The following is a 19,592-nucleotide window of genomic DNA, read 5'->3' as shown; positions in this document are numbered from 1 at the left end:
GTTTAACCCCTGCCAGGTCTCAGAAAAACGGGAGAAGAAGCCCGCCGAAAAGGGGGCGGAGCCTATTCTCCTCAGCACACAGCGCCATTTTCCCTCACAGAAATGCTGGTGGGAAGGCTCCCAAGCTCTCCCCTGCACTGCACTACAGAAACAGGGTTAAAACAGAGAGGGGGGGGCACTTATTTGGCGATATGATTATATATATTAAGATGCTATAAGGGAAAAACACTTATATAAAGGTTGTCCCTGTATAATTATAGCGTTTTGGTGTGTGCTGGCAAACTCTCCCTCTGTCTCCCCAAAGGGCTAGTGGGGTCCTGTCCTCTATCAGAGCATTCCCTGTGTGTGTGCTGTGTGTCGGTACGTGTGTGTCGACATGTATGAGGACGATGTTGGTGAGGAGGCGGAGCAATTGCCTGTAATGGTGATGTCACTCTCTAGGGAGTCGACACCGGAATGGATGGCTTATTTAGGGAATTACGTGATAATGTCAACACGCTGCAAGGTCGGTTGACGACATGAGACGGCCGGCAAACCAATTAGTACCTGTCCAGGCGTCTCAAACACCGTCAGGGGCTTTAAAACGCCCATTTACCTCAGTCGGTCGACACAGACACGGACACTGACTCCAGTGTCGACGGTGAAGAAACAAACGTATTTTCCATTTGGGCCACACGTTACATGTTAAGGGCAATGAAGGAGGTGTTACATATTTCTGATACTACAAGTACCACAAAAGAGGGTATTATGTGGGGTGTGAAAAAACTACCTGTAGTTTTTCCTGAATCAGATAAATTAAATGAAGTGTGTGATGATGCGTGGGTTTTCCCCGATAGAAAATTATTGGCGTTATACCCTTTCCCGCCAGAAGTTAGGGCGCGTTGGGAAACACCCCTTAGGGTGGATAAGGCGCTCACACGCTTATCAAAACAAGTGGCGTTACCGTCTCCAGATACGGCCGCCCTCAAGGAGCCAGCTGATAGGAGGCTGGAAAATATCCTAAAAAGTATATACACACATACTGGTGTTATACTGCGACCAGCGATCGCCTCAGCCTGGATGTGCAGCGCTGGGGTGGCTTGGTCGGATTCCCTGACTGAAAATATTGATACCCTTGACAGGGACAGTATTTTATTGACTATAGTAAGTGCGATGTCCATATCTGCCAGAAGATGTTTATGGACACGACAGTGGTCAGGTGATGCAGATTCCAAACGGCACATGGAAGTATTGCCGTATAAAGGGGAGGAGTTATTTGGGGTCGGTCCATCGGACCTGGTGGCCACGGCAACAGCTGAAAAATCCACCTTTTTTACCCCAAGTCACATCTCAGCAGAAAAAGACACAGTCTTTTCAGCCTCAGTCCTTTCGTCCCCATAAGGGCAAGTAGGCAAAAGGCCAATCATATCTGCCCAGGGATAGAGGAAAGGGAAGAAGACTGCAGCAGGCAGCCCATTCCCAGGAACAGAAGCCCTCCACCGCTTTGGCCAAGTCCTCAGCATGACGCTTGGGCCGTACAAGCGGACTCAGCTGCGGTGGGGGGTCGTCTCAAGAATTTCAGTGCGTAGTGGGCTCACTCGCAAGTGGACCCCTGGATCCTACAAGTAGTATCCCAGGGGTACAGATTGGAGATTCGAGACGTCTCCCCCTCGCAGGTTCCTGAAGTCTGCTTTACCAACGTCTCCCTCCGACAGGGAGGCAGTATTGGAAACAATTCACAAGCTGTATTCCCAGCAGGTGATAATCAAAGTACCCCTCCTACAATAAGGAAAGGGGTATTATTCCACACTATATTGTGGTACTGAAGCCAGACGGCTCGGTGAGACCTATTCTAAATCTGAAATATTTGAACACTTACATACAAAGGTTCAAATCAAGATGGAGTCACTCAGAGCAGTGATAGCGAACCAGGAAGAAGGGGACTATATGGTGTCCCTGGACATCAAGGATGCTTACCTCCATGTCCCAATTTGCCCTTCTCACCAAGGGTACCTCAGGTTCGTGGTACAAACTGTCACTATCAGTTTCAGACGCTGCCGTTTGGATTGTCCACGGCACCCCGGGTCTTTACCAAGGTAATGGCCGAAATGATGATTCTTCTTCAAAGAAAAGGCGTCTTAATTATCCCTTACTTGGACGATCTCCTGATAAGGGCAAGGTCCAGAGAACAGTTGGAGGTCGGAGTAGCACTATCTCAAGTAGTTCTACGACAGCACGGGTGGATTCTAAATATTCCAAAATAGCAGCTGTCTCCGACGACACGTCTGCTGTTCCTAGGGATGATTCTGGACACAGTCCAGAAAAAAGTGTTTCTCCTGGAGGAGAAAGCCAGGGAGTTATCCGAGCTAGTCAGGAACCTCCTAAAACCAGGAAAAGTGTCAGTGCATCATTGCACAAGGGTCCTGGGAAAAATGGTGGCTTCTTACGAAGCGATTCCATTTGGCAGATTTCACGCAAGAACTTTTCAGTGGGATCTGCTGGAAAAATGGTCCGGATCGCATCTTCAGATGCATCAGCGGATAACCCTGTCTCCAAGGACAAGGGTGTCTCTTCTGTGGTGGCTGCAGAGTGCTCATCTACTAAGGGGCCACAGATTCGGCATTCAGGACTGGGTCCTGGTGACCACGGATGCCAGCCTGAAAGGGTGGGGAGCAGTCACACAAGGAAAAAATTTCCAGGGAGTGTGATCAAGTCTGGAGACTTCTCTCCACATAAATATACTGGAGCTAAGAGCAATTACAATGCTCTAAGCTTAGCAAGACCTCTGCTTCAAGGTCAGCCGGTATCGATCCAGTGGGACAACATCACGGCAGTCGCCCACGTAAACAGACTGGGCGGCACAAGAAGCAGGAGGGCAATGGCAGAAACTGCAAGGATTCTTCGCTGGGCGGAAAATCATGTGTTAGCACTGTCAGCAGTGTTCATTCCGGGAGTGGAAAACTGGGAAGCAAACTTCCTCAGCACGACCTCCACCCGGGAGAGTGGGGACTTCATCGGGAAGTCTTCCACATGATTGTGAACCGTTGGGAAAGACCAAAGGTGGACATGATGGCGTCCCGCCTGAACAAAAAACTGGACAGGTATTGCGCCAGGTCAAGAGACCCTCAGGCAATAGCTGTGGACGTTCTGGTAACACCGTGGGTGTACCAGTCGGTGTATGTGTTCCCTCCTCTGCTTCTCATACCTAAGGTACTGAGAATTATAAGACGTAGAGGAGTAAGAACTATACTCGTGGCTCCGGATTGGCCAAGAAGGACTTGGTACCCGGAACTTCAAGAGATGCTCACAGAGGACTCATGGCCTCTGCCGCTAAGAAGGGACTTGCTTCAGCAAGTACCATGTCTGTTCCAAGACTTACCGCGGCTGCGTTTGACGGCATGGCGGTTGAACGCCGGATCCTAAGGGAAAAAGGCATTCCGGAAGAGGTCATTCCTACCCTGGTCAAAGCCAGGAAGGAGGTGACCGCACAACATTATCACCACATGTGGCGAAAATTTGTTGCGTGGTGGGAGGCCAGGAAGGCCCCACGAAGAAATTTCAACTCGGTCGATTCCTGCATTTCCTGCAAACAGGAGTGTCTATGGGCCTCAAATTGGGGTCCATTAAGGTTCAAATTTCGTCCCTGTCGATTTTCTTCCAGAAAGAATTGGCTTCAGTTCCTGAAGTCCAGAAGTTTGTCAAGGGAGTACTGCATATACAACCCCCTTTTGTGCCTCCAGTGGCACTGTGGGATCTCAACGTAGTTCTGGGATTCCTCAAATCACATTGGTTTAAACCGCTCAAATCTGTGGATTTGAAATATCTCACATGGAAAGTGACCATGATGTTGGCCCTGGCCTCGGCCAGGCGAGTGTCAGAATTGGCGGCTTTGTCTCACAAAAGCCCATATCTGATTGTCCATTCGGACAGGGCAGAGCTGCGGACTCGTCCCCAGTTTCTCCCTAAGGTGGTGTCAGCGTTTCACCTGAACCAGCTTATTGTGGTACCTGCGGCTACTAGGGACTTGGAGGACTCCAAGTTGCTAGATGTTGTCAGGGCCCTGAAAATATAGGTTTCCAGGACGGCTGGAGTCAGGAGAACTGACTTGCTGTTATCCTGTATGCACCCAACAAACTGGGTGCTCTTGCTTCTAAGCAGACGATTGCTAGTTGGATGTGTAGTACAATTCAGCTTGCACATTCTGTGGCAGGCCTGCCACAGCCAAAATATGTAAATGCCCATTCCACAAGGAAGGTGGGCTCATCTTGGGCGGCTGCCCGAGGGGTCTCGGCTTTACAACTTTGCCGAGCTGCTACTTGGTCAGGGGCACACCCTGGCTGAGGAGGACCTGGAGTTCTCTCACTCGGTGCTGCAGAGTCATCCGCACTCTCCCGCCCGTTTGGGAGCTTTGGTATAATCCCCATGGTCCTGACGGAGTCCCCAGCATCCACTTAGGACGTCAGAGAAAATAAGAATTTACTTACCGATAATTCTATTTCTCGTAGTCCGTAGTGGATGCTGGGCGCCCATCCCAAGTGCGGATTGTCTGCAATACTTGTACATAGTTATTGTTCAAAAATCGGGTTATTGTTGTTGTGAGCCATCTTTTCAGAGGCTCCGCTGTTATCATGCTGTTAACTGGGTTCAGATCACAGGTTGTACAGTGTGATTGGTGTGGCTGGTATGAGTCTTACCCGGGATTCAAAATCCTTCCTTATTGTGTACGCTCGTCCGGGCACAGTATCCTAACTGAGGCTTGGAGGAGGGTCATAGGGGGAGGAGCCAGTGCACACCACCTGATCCTAAAGCTTTTACTTTTGTGGCCTGTCTCCTGCGGAGCCGCTAATCCCCATGGTCCTGACGGAGTCCCCAGCATCCACTACGGACTACGAGAAATAGAATTATCGGTAAGTAAATTCTTTATTTTTTTTAGAGTTTTTTTTTTTACAGGGAGGCTGCTGGCAACAGCCTCCCTGCAGCGAGGGACTTGGGGGGGCCAGTGTCCTCCCTGTGGGGTCTGAGCCACTGTCTCCGCTGACTGGACACTGAGCTCCAGAGGGGATAGATCGTTCCCCGCCACAGGGGATCGCTCACCTAGCAGCATGCCGCCACCCCCTTGCAGAGCTGAAGATTGTGGCGAGTGAGACACCGACCCCCCTAGCAAGCGGGGGTCCGGTGTGAAGATGGCGGCATCAGGGTAGGAGCGCAGTATTAACTGCGCTCCAGGAGGCTCAGCGGTACATTGAGGTGCGCCCTGAGCCAGCGCCTACTCCCTACACTGGTCACACAGCCTGTCGGGGTCCCAGGATCTCAGCCAGCATCAAACCTCAGGCCAGTATAATCTTATGAAAAACGGGAAGACAGCGCCATTATGGGGGCGGAGCTTATCCTCAGAGCGGACCCAGCAGTGTTCAGCGTCATCTGCCTGCCTGCACAGCGCAGTCCAGGAAGAAGCAAGTCCCTCCACAACAACTCCAGCTATCTCTCACGGTACCAGGGGGTTGTAGAAGGGGAGGGAGGCTGCAAAACGTCTGTGTAACCTATTAAGGTACACAGTCAGCGCTCATAAGGGGTCTCCCTTTATATGTACAAAAGCGCTGTGTGTGGGTTGGCTCCAATCTCTGTCTCTCTCTTGCCATTCTAGGGGAGAAACTTCTGTCTACCCTCCCCTGTGTGTGTGTGGAGTGTCTGTGGTCTCCGTTAAGCAATGTCCAGGGTCTGTGTCATATGCTGCAGAGGATATGTCCTCTCAGGATGAGCTCATTCCATGTAATCGGGATAACACTGGTTTAGCACAGATACCAACAAGTATACCCGAGTGTTTTTCCTCTATCAAATCTGTGATTTCTCAGACTTCTAATAGAGCTGAGCGATCTGAATTTGCACCTCAGGCTTTACAGGACTCTATGGCAGTCTGGCCCTGTTCTGTCGCCTCAGAGCCCTCTTCTGTATGTTCCCAAACACGTGTTCTTGCACAGATTAGGCAGGTTGACACGGGTACTGTTTCTGACACTGCGGACGGTGATGGGGATATGTATGTGGGGACTGCATATCTTACACAAGTGCAGTTAATGATAGAGGCCATTACAGTTATGTTGAGTATTTCTAATACAACGCCTGAGCAGGTTGAGGAGGCTTCCTTCACTGATAAGGGAATCTCACTAACCTTCCCTGCGTCAAAGGCTTTATATACTATGTTTGAAAGAGCATGGGTAATCCTGCGAAAAATTCCAGATCCCTAAGAAAGGATCCAGGTGGTTTTTCCTTTCCCTTTGGAGGATAGGACTGAGTGGGAAACCCGACCGGTATTGCAGCCGGCTGACCGTAAGATTGATAATACGCTCAGATCAGTGTGCATGGCTTCAGGGGCGAGGTCAAGTCCCACTATTGCCAGTACATGCATTGCCAAGTCCTTAGTAAAGTGGTCAGGCACGTTACTTAAGGATTTGGATAAAATGGCCAAAAATGATAAATTGTTTTGCGTAACATTCAGGGTTCAGCAGGTTTTCTGGCTGAATCCATGAATGACCTGGGTTCCATGTCTGCAGGAATTTCTTCCATGTCTGTCTCAACTCGTCGTGGACTGGGGCTACGTCAGTGGTCTGCCGATGCAGAATACAGGAGAAGTGTGGAGACCCTACCCTACACAAGTCAGGCTCTCTTTGGGGAATCGCTAGATGCGTGGATCTCCACGGCTACATCGGGTAAGTCACCTTTTCTTCCCTCAGCTACGCCTGCTCCGAAGAAACCCTTTTCTTCAACTGCATCACAGCCTTGTGGGGCTGCAAAACCAGAGAAGCCAGGCCATCCAACCCCTCCTTTCGGGGAGGTAGGCCCAAGAAAACCTGCTGCTGCAGGTTCCCGGGAACAGAAGCCTGCTTCAGGTACAGTAAAGTCCTCCGCATAATGGTGGACTGCACGCCCCGGTGGTGGGGCTGTGGGAGCACAGCTCAGACGTCTCAGTAATGTCTGGGTGTCGTCCGGCCTGGATCCCTGGGTGCAATATATTGTGTCCCAGGGATACAGGCTGTTATTTAATTTCTCTCCTCACCGATTTAAAATTCAGGCCTGCCAGCTCTGCTGGCAGACAGGACTGTCCGGCAAGACGCAGTCCAGACGTTGGTGGAGGCACAGGTTCTTGTGCCAGTACCACCTCGTATGCAAAACAAAGGTTTCTATTCCAACCTTTTCATATACCGAAACCGGATGGTTTGGTCAGACCCATTCTAAACCTAAAAAAACGTTTTCTGGGGGAGTGCAAGTTCAAAATGGAGTCTCTAAGGGCGGTAATATCAGGAGAAGGGGTTTTCCTTGCATCCCTGGATATTGAGGATGCATACCCCCACATTCCGTTTTGGCCGCCGCGTCAAGCAATTCTCCAATTCGCTCTGTTGAACTGTCATTTCCAGTTCCAGGACCTGCCATTCGACCTCTCCTCAGCACTGAGGGTATTCACCATGGTGATAGCAAGGATGATGGTTCTCCGCACACAAGGGGTGAACATGATTTCATATCTGGACGTTCTGCTGATAAAGGCATCGTCCAAGGACAAGCTGTAGCGATCCATGGCTCTCACGACCCATCTACTTAGAGTCCATGTTTGGATTCTGAACATTCCAAAATCACTTTGGAACCATCCAGGATGTTGTCCTTTCTGGGATTGATCCTCGACACGAAGTGTTGAGGGTGTTTCTTCCACGAGAAACAGCGTTGGTGATGCAAACATTGGTCCGGGATGTCCTAAAAACTGCCCTGGTGTCGGTTCGTCACTGCAGTTGCCTTCTGGGGAAGATGGTGGCTTCTTACGAGGCCCTTCAGTACGGAAGGTTTCATGCTAGGTTTTTCCTGCTGGATCTCCTGCACAAGTGGTCAGGATCTCATCTGCATGCACCTGAGAATTCGTCTGTCGCCAAAAGCCAGGATTTCACTCCTCTGGTGGCTCCAATTAACTCACCTTTTGGAGGGCCTCAGGTTTGGGATTCAGGACTGGATCCTTCTAACCACGGGTCTAAGCCTCCGGGGCTGGGGCGCAGTCACTCAAGAGGAGACCTTCCAAGGAAGGTGGTCAATTCTGGAGGTCGGCCTACCGATCAACATTCTGGAATTTCGAGCTGTTTACAACGGTCTTCTTTAGGCGGCCCAACTTCTAAAAAAAATCTGGCCATTCAAGTGCAGTCGGACAATGTAACAACAGTGGCTTACATAAACCGACAGAGCAGAACGAAGAGGAGAGCTGCAATGTTAGGGGTGGCAAGAATCTTCCTCTCGGCAGAAAAACACGCGTTGGCGCTGTCGGCAATCTTCATTCCGGGAGTGGACAACTGTGAAGCAGACTTCCTCAGCAGACACGATCTCCATCCAGGGGAGTGGGGTGTCCATCCGGAGGTGTTCAAGTTAATAACAGACCGTTGGGGATTACCCCAAATAGACATGATGGCCTCTCGTCTCAACAAGAAGCTTCGGCGTTATTGTTACAGGTCGAGGGACCCACAGACAGTGGCAGTGGACGCCCTGGTGTCTCCGTGGGTGTTCCAGTGTACGTGTTTCCACCGCTCCCACTCATCCCAAGAATCCTAAAGCTCATAAGGAGAACAAGGGTTCAAGCTATCCTCATTGCTCCAGACTGGCCGAGAAGGGCTTGGTACGTGGACCTTCTAGATCTACTACGAGAAGAGCCGAGGCCTCTTCTTCTTTGAGAGGACCTGCTGCAGCAGGGGCTGTTCGCCTATCAAGACTTACCACGGCTACATTTGACGGCATGGAGGTTGAACGCCTGATACTAGCTCGGAAGGGCATACCAAACAAGCTTTTTCCTACCCTCATACAGGCTAGGAAAGGAGTAACGTCTAAACATTACCATTGAATTTGAAAAAAATGTGTCTTGGTGTGAGTCCAAGAAGTTTCCTACGGGGAGTTTCAACTGGGACGATTTCTCCTCTTCCTGCAAGCAGGTGTGGATATGGGCCTGAGGTTGGGATCCGTAAAGGTTCAGATTTCTTCCAGAAACAATTGGCTGCCCTCCCTGAGGTTTAGACCTTTTTGAGAGGAGTCCTGCACATCCAACCTCCCTTTGTACCGCTTACGGCGCCATGGGATCTTAACGTGGTGTTGCAGTTTCTCCAATCTGACAGTTTTGAGCCTCTACAAGAGGTAGATGTCAAGTTTCTTACGTGGAAGGCTGTCACTTTGTTGGCCTTAGCTTCTGCTAGACGTGTGTCGGAGTTGGGGGCTTTGTCATGTAAAAGCCCATACTTGATCTTCCATGAAGATAGAGCTAAGCTTTGGACACATCAGCAGTTTCTTCCGAAGGTTGCGTCTGCATTTCATATCAACCAACCTATTGTGGTGCCAGTTGCTACTGACACCTCAATTTTTTCAAAGTCCTTGGATGTTGTAAGGGCTCTGAAGATCTATGTGAAGAGGACTGCTCATCACAGAAAATCGGACGCTCTGTTTGTCCTGTATGATCCCAAGAAAATTGGGTGTCATGCTTCTAAGCAGACGATCTCTCGCTGGATCAGGTTCACTATCCAGCATGCTTATTCTACGGCTGGATTGCCGTGTCCAAAATCTGTTAAGGCCCACTCTACTCGTAAGGTGGGTTCTCCCTGGGCGGCTGCCCGGGGTGTCTCGGCCTTACAGCTTTGCCGAGCAGCTACTTGGTCAGGGTCGAACACGTTTGCTGAGTTCTACAAGTTCAATACTTTGGCCTCTGATGACCTCAAGTTTGGTCAAGCAGTTCTGCAGGAGCCTGCGCGCTTTCCCTCCCGTTCTGGGAGCTTTGGTACATCCCCATGGTACTAATGTGGACCCCAGCATCCTCTAGGACGTAAGAGAAAATAGGATTTTAATTACCTACCGGTAAATCCTTTTCTCGCAGTCCGTAGAGGATGCTGGGCGCCCGCCCAGCGCTTCGTTTTCCTGCATTTGTTATCTGGTTTAGTACAACTTTGTTGTTACGTACTGCGTTATTACTGTGTAAGTAATGTTCCAGCGGTTGCTGAGTTTTTCAAGCTAATTAGCTTGATGTGCCTTGTATGTGTGAGCTGGTATGAATCTCGCCACTATCTGTGTTAAATCCTTCTCTCGAAGATGTCCGTCTCCTCGGGCACAGTTTCTGGACTGAGTCTGGTATGAGGGGCATAGAGGGAGGAGTCAGCCCACACTCTCAAACTCTTAAAGTGCCAATGGCTCCTGGTGGACCCATCTATAGCCCATGGTACTAATGTGGACCCCAGCATCCTCTATTGACTACGAGAAAAGGATTTACCGTTAGGTAATTAAAATCCTGTTATTAGAAGCTTTAGTAAATCTTCTACGATCTACAAAATGGGGCAATAGCAGCTATTCATTGTGTTTAATATTAAAATGTGCTAATTTGTCTCCAGTGACTCTTTTCTTTTGAATTTTGCACCACAACACAGACATCTGTATATATGTTATATCTACCATAAAACAAGAATTTGGTAGGGTGAAAATACATTGCCATGGTCAAGTGTGAGAACTTGTCCTGATCACCTGACAACCCTGGAAAAACTTGTGAACACCAGGAACTACTGTAGCTGTTTAGTAAATTTGGTCACTATACATGTAACCAGACCATTGTTTGCCATATACAGGAAGATGAAAAGGCTGCTGCAGAGATTTACGAAGAGTTCCTTGCTGCATTTGAAGGAGGTGATGCCAGTAAAGTTAAAACATTTGTGCGAGGAGGGATTGTCAACCCTACAAAAGGTATGCTCTTTTCTTGGAACTAAAACAGTTCTGTACAAAAAAAATGCTTTGGACGGAAATATGTAACCTTTGAATGAAAATACTGCATTCCAGAGTCTGCTTATGCCCTAAGGTTATTTTAGATTGTCTAAAACCTTATCTTCCTAGAGGTTTGCATTTTTAAATAAAGGTGTTTGGCCTGTAATACATGGCAATTTTTTTTTATTGCTGTTTAAAGTTTACATTTCTGACATTTGGAGAACCATACTAAATTCAATTTAAAAATGACACACCTTTCCCTGCACTCTTCCCGATACGCCTGCTTTATGAAATGTATATCTGTAGATGAAAGCTTGGGTAACCATGCTGCTGTATATGTCATTACTGAATTGACGCTGTTGTTTTTTTAAAAAGAATTGTGATTTTCAGAAATTGTCTCCAGATAACTGATAACACACTGTGCTTCACCAGTGATTCTAATAATAACAATTATTGCAGATGAGCATGATACTGATGAAAAGAAAGGAAAATTATATAAGCCTTCTTCGCGGTTCTCTGAGCCGAAACCTCAGCCAGCACCCATCGAGAGACCACCTCCACCAATATTGCTCATTGAACCCAAGAAACCAGTAAGAGAATATATTGTCTTTTTTTCCTCTTGCCTTTAGAAAAAAAATAACTGTGCATTATAGATCCCGCTCTCTCTCTAGTAAGTAAGCCGCGCTCATCTGATGCGACTCCATCACATAGCAGCGTTCCCAACGTGACTAGGCGATCCATCCGCCTAGTCATGCCGGGAGCACACGAAGACGCTCCCATTCAAGTGAATGGGACGCGTACGCGTCATGGACGCGGTGGTAGGTGCGCCCAGGCACAGATGGAGCCACGATTAGCGTGGTCCATTTGTGTTTGTGTATGTATGTGTGTGTGTGTATGTATATAATATAATATAATATAATATAAATTTTTTTTTTCCTGTAGCGGGGTACACTGGGGTTCCACAGGGATAACATCGGGGTGTAGAGTTGGCTCTTGATCCGAGGCACCAACGGGCTAAAAGCTTTGACTGTTCCCACAGTGCCGCCTCCTCTATAAACCCGCCTCCATGCACAGGAGCTCAGTTGGTAAGTTGGTGCCTGCAGTGCAGGCACTAACAGGGAGGGCTGCGTTAGGCACCCCTGAAAATAACTTTTTTAGAAGACAGAAGACTTCAAGGGCCTCAGCACAGGCACTTAAATGTGCTATATGTCAGTCTCGCATATCGTGCTGCGGCTTCTCACCTCCCCCAGCGGTGCTGTATACTCCTGCGCCCTGGTTGCCGGGTACTTGCAGCGGAGGCCTCCGGTTTATTTTCAGGCACACACACTCGCCGCTGCTCTCCAGGATCGCGTGGCCGCATTACAGGGAGGAGGTGAGAGGGTCCCCCAGACGGCACCCGCTGAAAACCACGATCTGCCGCAATCTCTAGGAGATGGGCAGCGCGCGCTGGCGTGGAAATTGTGGCTTTACAGGGACCCCACTAGACCATCAGGGCAAGGGGCACAGGTCGGATTACCTCATAATCCACTTTAAAAGGCCCCACAGTACCCCTCACTCCCTCTCAGCATTTGGGCGCCATTACACACATGCTGAGCTGATTCTGGGACTGCTTGGCAATGTCTCCTCTGTAAAGTCGCCTGCATCATCAGCGCTGTGCATTTACAGGACACTTAAGTATTCTACATGTCATTTAGACAGTGTTAAGAACAAGTGCATTATTACAGGTTTTTTTTTACAAGTATCCTGTGATATACATTCAGTCTTTACTGTGCATTGTTATACAGGTGTATCTATATACCTATATAGGGGTGTAGTATGGTATGCCGGCGGCCGGGCTCCCGGCGACCAGCATACCGGCGCCGGGAGCCCGACGGCGCCACACTATTCTCCCTCCAGGGGGGCAGTGGACCCCCACTACGGAGAAAATCTGTCGGGATTCCGGCGCCGGTATACTGTGCGCCGGGATCCCGACAGTCGGCAACCTGAAGACCACCCCTATATAGCTTTACTTAGTGGTACAGCTTGTACTTAGTATTGCTAGTTCAGTGCAGTCTTATTGTTTGTAATAATTTCTGCATTGTATATGTGACAGTGTGCCAATAGCTGCTGTGTGATCTCTGTTTCGTGTGTCTCACACATATTGCTATCCCTATATTCTGTACCCTGAGGGGGCCAAGTGCGTCAGGGTCCTTATATAATATAGTGTTTCACAGGATATACTACTTTGGTATTTTTCCCTGTGTTTTGCAGTCACCTCTTAAATCCTCTGTTTGTGCTCTGCTTTGCACTATACAGGGTATGCACTATACAGGGTTTTTTTATCAGGTAATTTGTCTGCTTATATTGTACTATTACACCCTAAGGTTACGCTTACATACAATTTCTGCTAAACAGGGTGGTTGATCTATGGCTGATCCTGCACCATGCAGTGCTGATGCCATGGATTACTCGGAGGAAAACACAGCAGCTGAGGGTTCAGGTACTGGGTGTTCTATACCCCATGGTCAGTCTGCAGCAGCGGGGGCAAATCAAGACCCACCTTGGGCTTCTTTCTCTAATTTACTATGTTAGTAACTAGACTTGCACCGCCTATGGGACCTCCTGTGCCATTACAGCCACATATTGTCCCTGCAGTTAATCCGCCATGGGCAGATACTCTGACCTCTCAGTTACAGCAATTTAAATCAGTCTCTAGCTAAGCAAAATCATGACTCTCGCCTAAGACCAAGAGGTCATCTAAAAGGGCCATTACTTCCTCACAATCCACACATGTTTCGGATACCTCATCCGATGAGATGGCTCTTACACTGACTCTTCAGACACTGATGCAAATGATTCTGATGGGGAATCTCTGACACAAGTAGATGTTCCTGACCTCTTGGAGGCTATCAGGCTGATTCTTGAAATCAAAGATGACGAAGAGCCTCCAGCTACCTCTAAGAAACCAGATAAGTTTAAACGTCAGAAGGTTACTAAATTAGTTTTACCTCATTCTGACCACTTGGCTGACATTCGACAGGAATCCTGGGAAAATCCAGGAATGAAATTTTCTCTTGTCTAAAAAGATGCTAGCTCATTATCCCCTCGCTGCAGAGTTAAGTAAAAATTGGGAAACACCTCCGCCGGTGGATTCACAAGTCGCGCGTCTGGTGGTGTCCTCTGCTCTGCCTGTCACTACCGTCACCTCGCTGAAGGAACTGACGGATAAGCGTGTGGAGGGTTGCCTGAAGTTCATTTACACTCTGGCTGGAGCTGTGCATAGGCCCACTATTGCGGCCTCTTGGACCGCTAAAGCTATTGAGGCCTGGGTTCAGGAAGTTGTAGTGGAACTACCGTCTGATTTTCCTGATAATGCTGAACAGTGTCATTCATACATTATTAAATCCTCATTATATTCAGGAGGCGGCATCTGATGCAGGTAGCCTGGCAGCCAAAGCGTCGACTACGTCATTTCTGGCTTGCCGGATCCTCTGGTTGCGGTCCTGGTCCGTATATCTGGACTCTAAAAAGTCAAGTTAAGGGAAACATTCTTTTTGGGAAAGATCTCAACAAGATTGTTGCTGACTTGGCATCAGCTAAGACTGCATGGCTGCCTAGTACTTCTCCTTCGGCTCCGAAGGCTAAGAGTACTTCCTTTTAGTTCCTTTTGACTTCCAGGTAAAGCAAAGTGTCAGGCGTACCTGAAACAGGCTCGCACTTCCAAAACCTCTATGCCCAAACCTAAACATGCCTGGGCTGCCCGTCAGCCTGCTTCCAAAACAGACAAGCCTGCTGCATGATGGGGCGGGCCTCCCCCCTGGAGGCTCCCAGGGTTGGAGGCCGAATTCTACGGTTTGCTCAGGCGTGGTTAACAGAACACTTTGGACCCCTAAGGGAAGTCGTCACACATGGATATGCCATCTCTTTCAAGAAACGTCCCCCCGCCAGTTTTGCTCAGCAAACATCCCATTGGATCAGGTAAAAGCAAAAACTCCATTTGGTGGTACAATCTCTCCTGGATACAGGAGTGATAGTACCAGTGCCTCTGGCTCAAAGAGGCAGGGGGTACTATTCCACGCTGTTCCTAGTCCCGAAACCGATTGAGTCCTCTCGGAGCATTCTCAACCTCAAGTCTTTGAACAAATATGTGAAAGTTTCCAAATTCCGCATGGAAACGCTTCGCTCTATTGTTCTGGCTTTGGAGCCCAAGGACTATATGGTATCCCTGGACATACAGGATGCTTACCTGCATATACCTATTGCCGTGTCGCATCAGCAATACCTGCGGTTTGCTATTGGCAACCTACATTGTAAATTCCAGGCTTTACCTTTCGGTCTGACCACGGCTCCAAGAATTTTCTTTTTCATCCACTAGGGGTCACTGGAGTACTCTTGGGATATGGACGGCCTCCGCAGGAACAGGGCACTGAATATTCAAATTTAGAACTCTCCACCCCTCCATATCCCAGAGTACCTCAGTGTTTTTTCTGTGCTCATCGGAGCAACAGGGCTGGTGTGGGGCTGCCACACTTTGTGAATATTTTTTAATTTTTCATTTTTATTTTTATTTTTTACAACTTAAGCACATCCCTTCCCAGTTTCTGTAAAAACGTGGGTCCGGGATAGTGCCGCTGCACGGAGCAGCGCATGGCGTTTCGGTCCTCGCAAAGAGCACCCTCACAGCCACACGCAGCTCACAAGCCTGCTGCTACAGCTGGACGGAGCTTACAGATAGAAGCCCCGTCACAGCCATCGCTTCTGGAGTCAGGTATGCTGGGGGGACGGGGCGGTCAGCGCACGCTGCCGCCCCGCTGTGTGGGGACAATGTTCAGCCGCTGCACCCGCACCCGCCTCTCCTAACTGGCCACCCCGGCAACCTCTCCGATCAGCGCCGCGCTCCTCCGCCGCTAAGACCCCCCCGGCCGCCGCTCACACCCGCCGGCCGCCGCTGCAGGACCGCTCTCCATTACAGCGCTCCCCTGCTCCCTGCACCCGATCGCGGACCCGCTCCCCGGTAACTCCCGCTCAGGCAGCGGTACACGGGCCACAGGGGAGGGAGCAGAAGGGGGGGAAGGATACTCTTTAGCGGGGGCCTGCAAAAAGGGGGTGACAGCATTAATGACATAGGCTGTTAAGCCTATTTCTCTGACGTCCTAAGTGGATGCTGGGACTCCGTAAGGACCATGGGGAATAGCGGCTCCGCAGGAGACTGGGCACAACTAAAGAAAGCTTTAGGACTACCTGGTGTGCACTGGCTCCTCCCACTATGACCCTCCTCCAGACCTCAGTTAGAATCTTGTGCCCGGCTGAGCTGGATGCACACTAGGGGCTCTCCTGAGCTCCTAGAAAGAAAGTATATTTTAGGTTTTCTATTTTACAGTGAGATCTGCTGGCAACAGAATCACTGCAGCGAGGGACTAAGGGGAGAAGAAGCGAACCTACGTAACTGGTGGTAGTTTGGGCTTCTTAGGCTACTGGACACCATTAGCTCCAGAGGGATCGACCGCAGGACCCGACCTTGGTGTTCGTTCCCGGAGCCGCGCCGCCGGCCCCCTTACAGAGCCAGAAGCAAGAAGTGTTCCGGAAAATCGGCGGCAGAAGACTTCAGTCTTCAACAAGGTAGCGCACAGCACTGCAGCTGTGCGCCATTGCTCCTCATGCACACCTCACACTCCGGTCACTGATGGGTGCAGGGCGCTGCGGGGGGGCGCCCTGAGGGCAATATAATACACCTTGGCTGGCAAATCATCACATTATATAGTCCCAGGGCTATATATGTGATAAATTACCCTTGCCAGAATCCATGAAAAAAGCGGGAGAAAAGTCAGCCGAAAAAGGGGCGGGGCTATCTCCCTCAGCACACTGGCGCCATTTTTTCTTCACAGTGCAGCTGGAAGACAGCTCCCCAGGCTCTCCCCTGTAGTTTTCAGGCTCAAAGGGTTAAAAAGAGAGGGGGGGCACTAAATTTAGGCGCAATATGTGTATACAAGCAGCTATTGGGGGAAAAAATCACTCAGTTATAGTGTTAATCCCTGCATTATATAGCGCTCTGTTGTGTGCTGGCATACTCTCTCTCTGTCTCCCCAAAGGACTTTGTGGGGTCCTGTCCTCTGTCAGAGCATTCCCTGTGTGTGTGCGGTGTGTCGGTACGGCTGTGTCGACATGTTGGATGAGGAAGGTTACGTGGAGGCGGAGCAGAGGCTGATGAATGGGATGTCGGCCCCACAGCCAGAGTGGATGGATAGGTGAAAGGTATTAACCGACAATGTCAACTCCTTACATAAAAGGCTGGATTACGTAACAGCTGTGGGACAGCCGGCTTCTCAGCCCGCGCCTGCCCAGGCGTCTCAAAGGCCATCAGGGGCTCAAAAAACGCCCGTTACCTCAGATGGCAGACACAGATGTCGACACGGAGTCTGACTCCAGTGTCGACGAGGTTGAGATATATACACAATCCACTAGGAACATCCGTTACATGATCTCTGCAATGAAAAATGTGTCACACATTTCTGACATGAACCCAAGTACCACATAAAAGGGGTTTTATTTTTGGGGAGAAAAAGCAGCCAGTGTTTTGTTCCCCCATCAGATGAGTGAATGAATTGTGTAAAGAAGCGTGGGTTCCCCCGATAAGAAACTGGTAATTTCTAAAAAGTTACTGATGGCGTACCCTTTCCCGCCAGAGGATAGGTCACGTTGGGAGATATCCCCTAGGGTGGATAAGGCGCTCACACGTTTGTCAAAAAAGGTGGCACTGCCGTCTTAGGATACGGCCACTTTGAAGGAGCCTGCTGATAAAAAGCAGGAGGCTATCCTGAAGTCTGTATATACACACTCAGGTTCTATACTGAGACCTGCAATTGCCTCAGCATAAATAGTGCTGCTGCAGCGTGGTCTGATACCCTGTCAGATAATATTAATACCCTAGACAGGGATAATATTTTGCTAACATAGAGCATATTAAAGACGTCGTCATATATATGAAGGATGCACAGAGGGATATTTGCCGGCTGGCATCCAGAATTAATGCAATGTCCATTCTGCCAGGAGGGTATTAGAGACCCGGCAGTGGACAGGTGATGCTGCCTTTAAAAGGCACATGGAGATTCTGCCTTATAAGGGTGAGGAATTGTTTGGGGATGGTCTCTGGGACCTCGTTTCCACAGCAACAGCTGGGAAGAATTTTTTTTTACCTCAGGTTTCCTCACAGCCTAAGAAAGCACCGTATTTTCAGGTACAGTCCTTTCGGCTTCAGAAAAGCAAGCGGGTCAAAGGCGCTTCCTTTCTGCACAGAGACAAGGGAAGAAGGAAAAAGCTGCACCAGACAGCCAGTTCCCAGGATCAAAAATCTTCCCCCGCTTCCTCTGAGTCCACCGCATGACGCTGGGGCTCCACAGGTGGAGACAGGTGCGGTGGGGGCGCGTCTTGGGAACTTCAGGGACCAGTGGGCTTGCCCGCAGGTGGATCCCTAGGTTCTGCAAGTAGTATCACAGGGATACAGGCTGGAGTTCGAGGCGACTCCCCCTCGCCGTTACCTCACATCAGCCTTGCCTGCTGCCCTCGGAGAAAGGTAGTACTGGCGGCAATTCACAAGCTGTACTTCCAGCAGGTGAAATCAAGGTACCCCTCCTTCAACAAGGCCGGGGTTACTATTCCAAAATGTTGTGGTACCGAAACCAGACGGTTCGGTGAGACCCATTCTAAAATTGAAATCCTTGAACACTTATATACGAAGGTTCAAGTTCAAAATGGAATAGCTCAGGGCGATTATTGCAAGCCTAGAGAATTTCATGGTATCACTGGACATCAAGGATGCTTACCTGTATGTCCCTATTTACCCTCTTCACCAGGAGTACCTCAAAATTGTGGTACAGGATTGTCATTACCAATTCCAGACGTTGCCGTTGGTCTGTCCCCGGCACCGAGGGTATTTACCAAGGTAATGGCCGAAATAATTATCCCGTACTTGGACGATCTCCTTATAAAGGCGAGGTCCAGGGTGCAGTTGTTCGTCGGAGTAGCACTATCTCGGGAAGTGCTACAACCGCACGGCTGGATTCTGAATATTCCAAAGTCGCAGCTGGTTCTTACGACGCGTCTACTGTTCCTGGGTATGGTTCTAGACACAGAACAGGATAAAAAGGGTTTCTCCCGGAGGAGAAGTCCAAGGAGTTGTCGTCTCTAGACAGAGACCTCCTAATACAAATACAGGTGTCGGTGCATCAATGCACGCGAGCCCTGGGAAAGATGGTAGCTTCTTACGAAGAAATTCCATTCGCCAGGTCCCATGCAAGGATCTTCCAGTGGGATCTGTTGGACAAGTGGTCCGGGTCGCATCTTCAGATGCATCGGCGGATAACCCTGTCTCCAAGGGCCAGGGTGTCGCTGTTGTGGTGGCTGCAGAGTGCTCATCTTCTAGGGGGCCGCAGATTCGGCATACAGGACTGGTTCCTGGTGACCACGGATGCCAGCCTTCGAGGCTGGGGGGCAGTCACACAGGGAAGAAACTTCCAAGGCCTATGGAAAAGTCAGGAGACTTCCCTACACATAAATATTCTGGAACTAAGGGCCATTTACAATGCCCTAAGTCAGGCTAGACCCCTGCTTCAACACCGGCCGGTGCTGATCCAGTCAGACAACATCACGGCAGTCGCTCATGTAAACCGACAGGGCGGCACAAGAAGCAGGATGGCGATGGCAGAAGCCACAAGGATTCTCCGATGGGCGGAAAATCATGTGTTAGCACTGTCAGCAGTGTTCATTCCCGGAGTGGACAACTGAGAAGCAGACTTTCTCAGCAGACACGACCTCCACCCGGGAGAGTGGGGATTTCATCCAGAAGTCTTCCAAATGATTGTACACCGTTGGGAAAGGCCACAGGT

General features: G+C 49.6%; 1 protein-coding gene across 8 annotated transcripts in view; it reads left to right on the top strand.

The window, feature by feature from the left end:
• U2SURP (U2 snRNP associated SURP domain containing) overlaps nucleotides 1-19,592 on the top strand; it is a 337,154-nt gene that overhangs the window by 44,105 nt on the left and 273,457 nt on the right. For all 8 annotated transcript variants that reach the window (XM_063915979.1, XM_063915980.1, XM_063915981.1 and 5 more), the window contains 2 exons: nucleotides 10,599-10,713; nucleotides 11,191-11,321. In XM_063915979.1, the coding sequence (XP_063772049.1) occupies nucleotides 10,599-10,713; nucleotides 11,191-11,321 (246 nt within the window). The remainder of the gene's footprint in view (nucleotides 1-10,598; nucleotides 10,714-11,190; nucleotides 11,322-19,592) is intronic.

Source organism: Pseudophryne corroboree, chromosome 4 (assembly GCF_028390025.1).
Source record: "Pseudophryne corroboree isolate aPseCor3 chromosome 4, aPseCor3.hap2, whole genome shotgun sequence".
In the NCBI taxonomy this organism is placed as follows: Eukaryota; Metazoa; Chordata; class Amphibia; order Anura; family Myobatrachidae; genus Pseudophryne; species Pseudophryne corroboree.
This window is presented reverse-complemented; position numbering and strand designations above follow the sequence as displayed.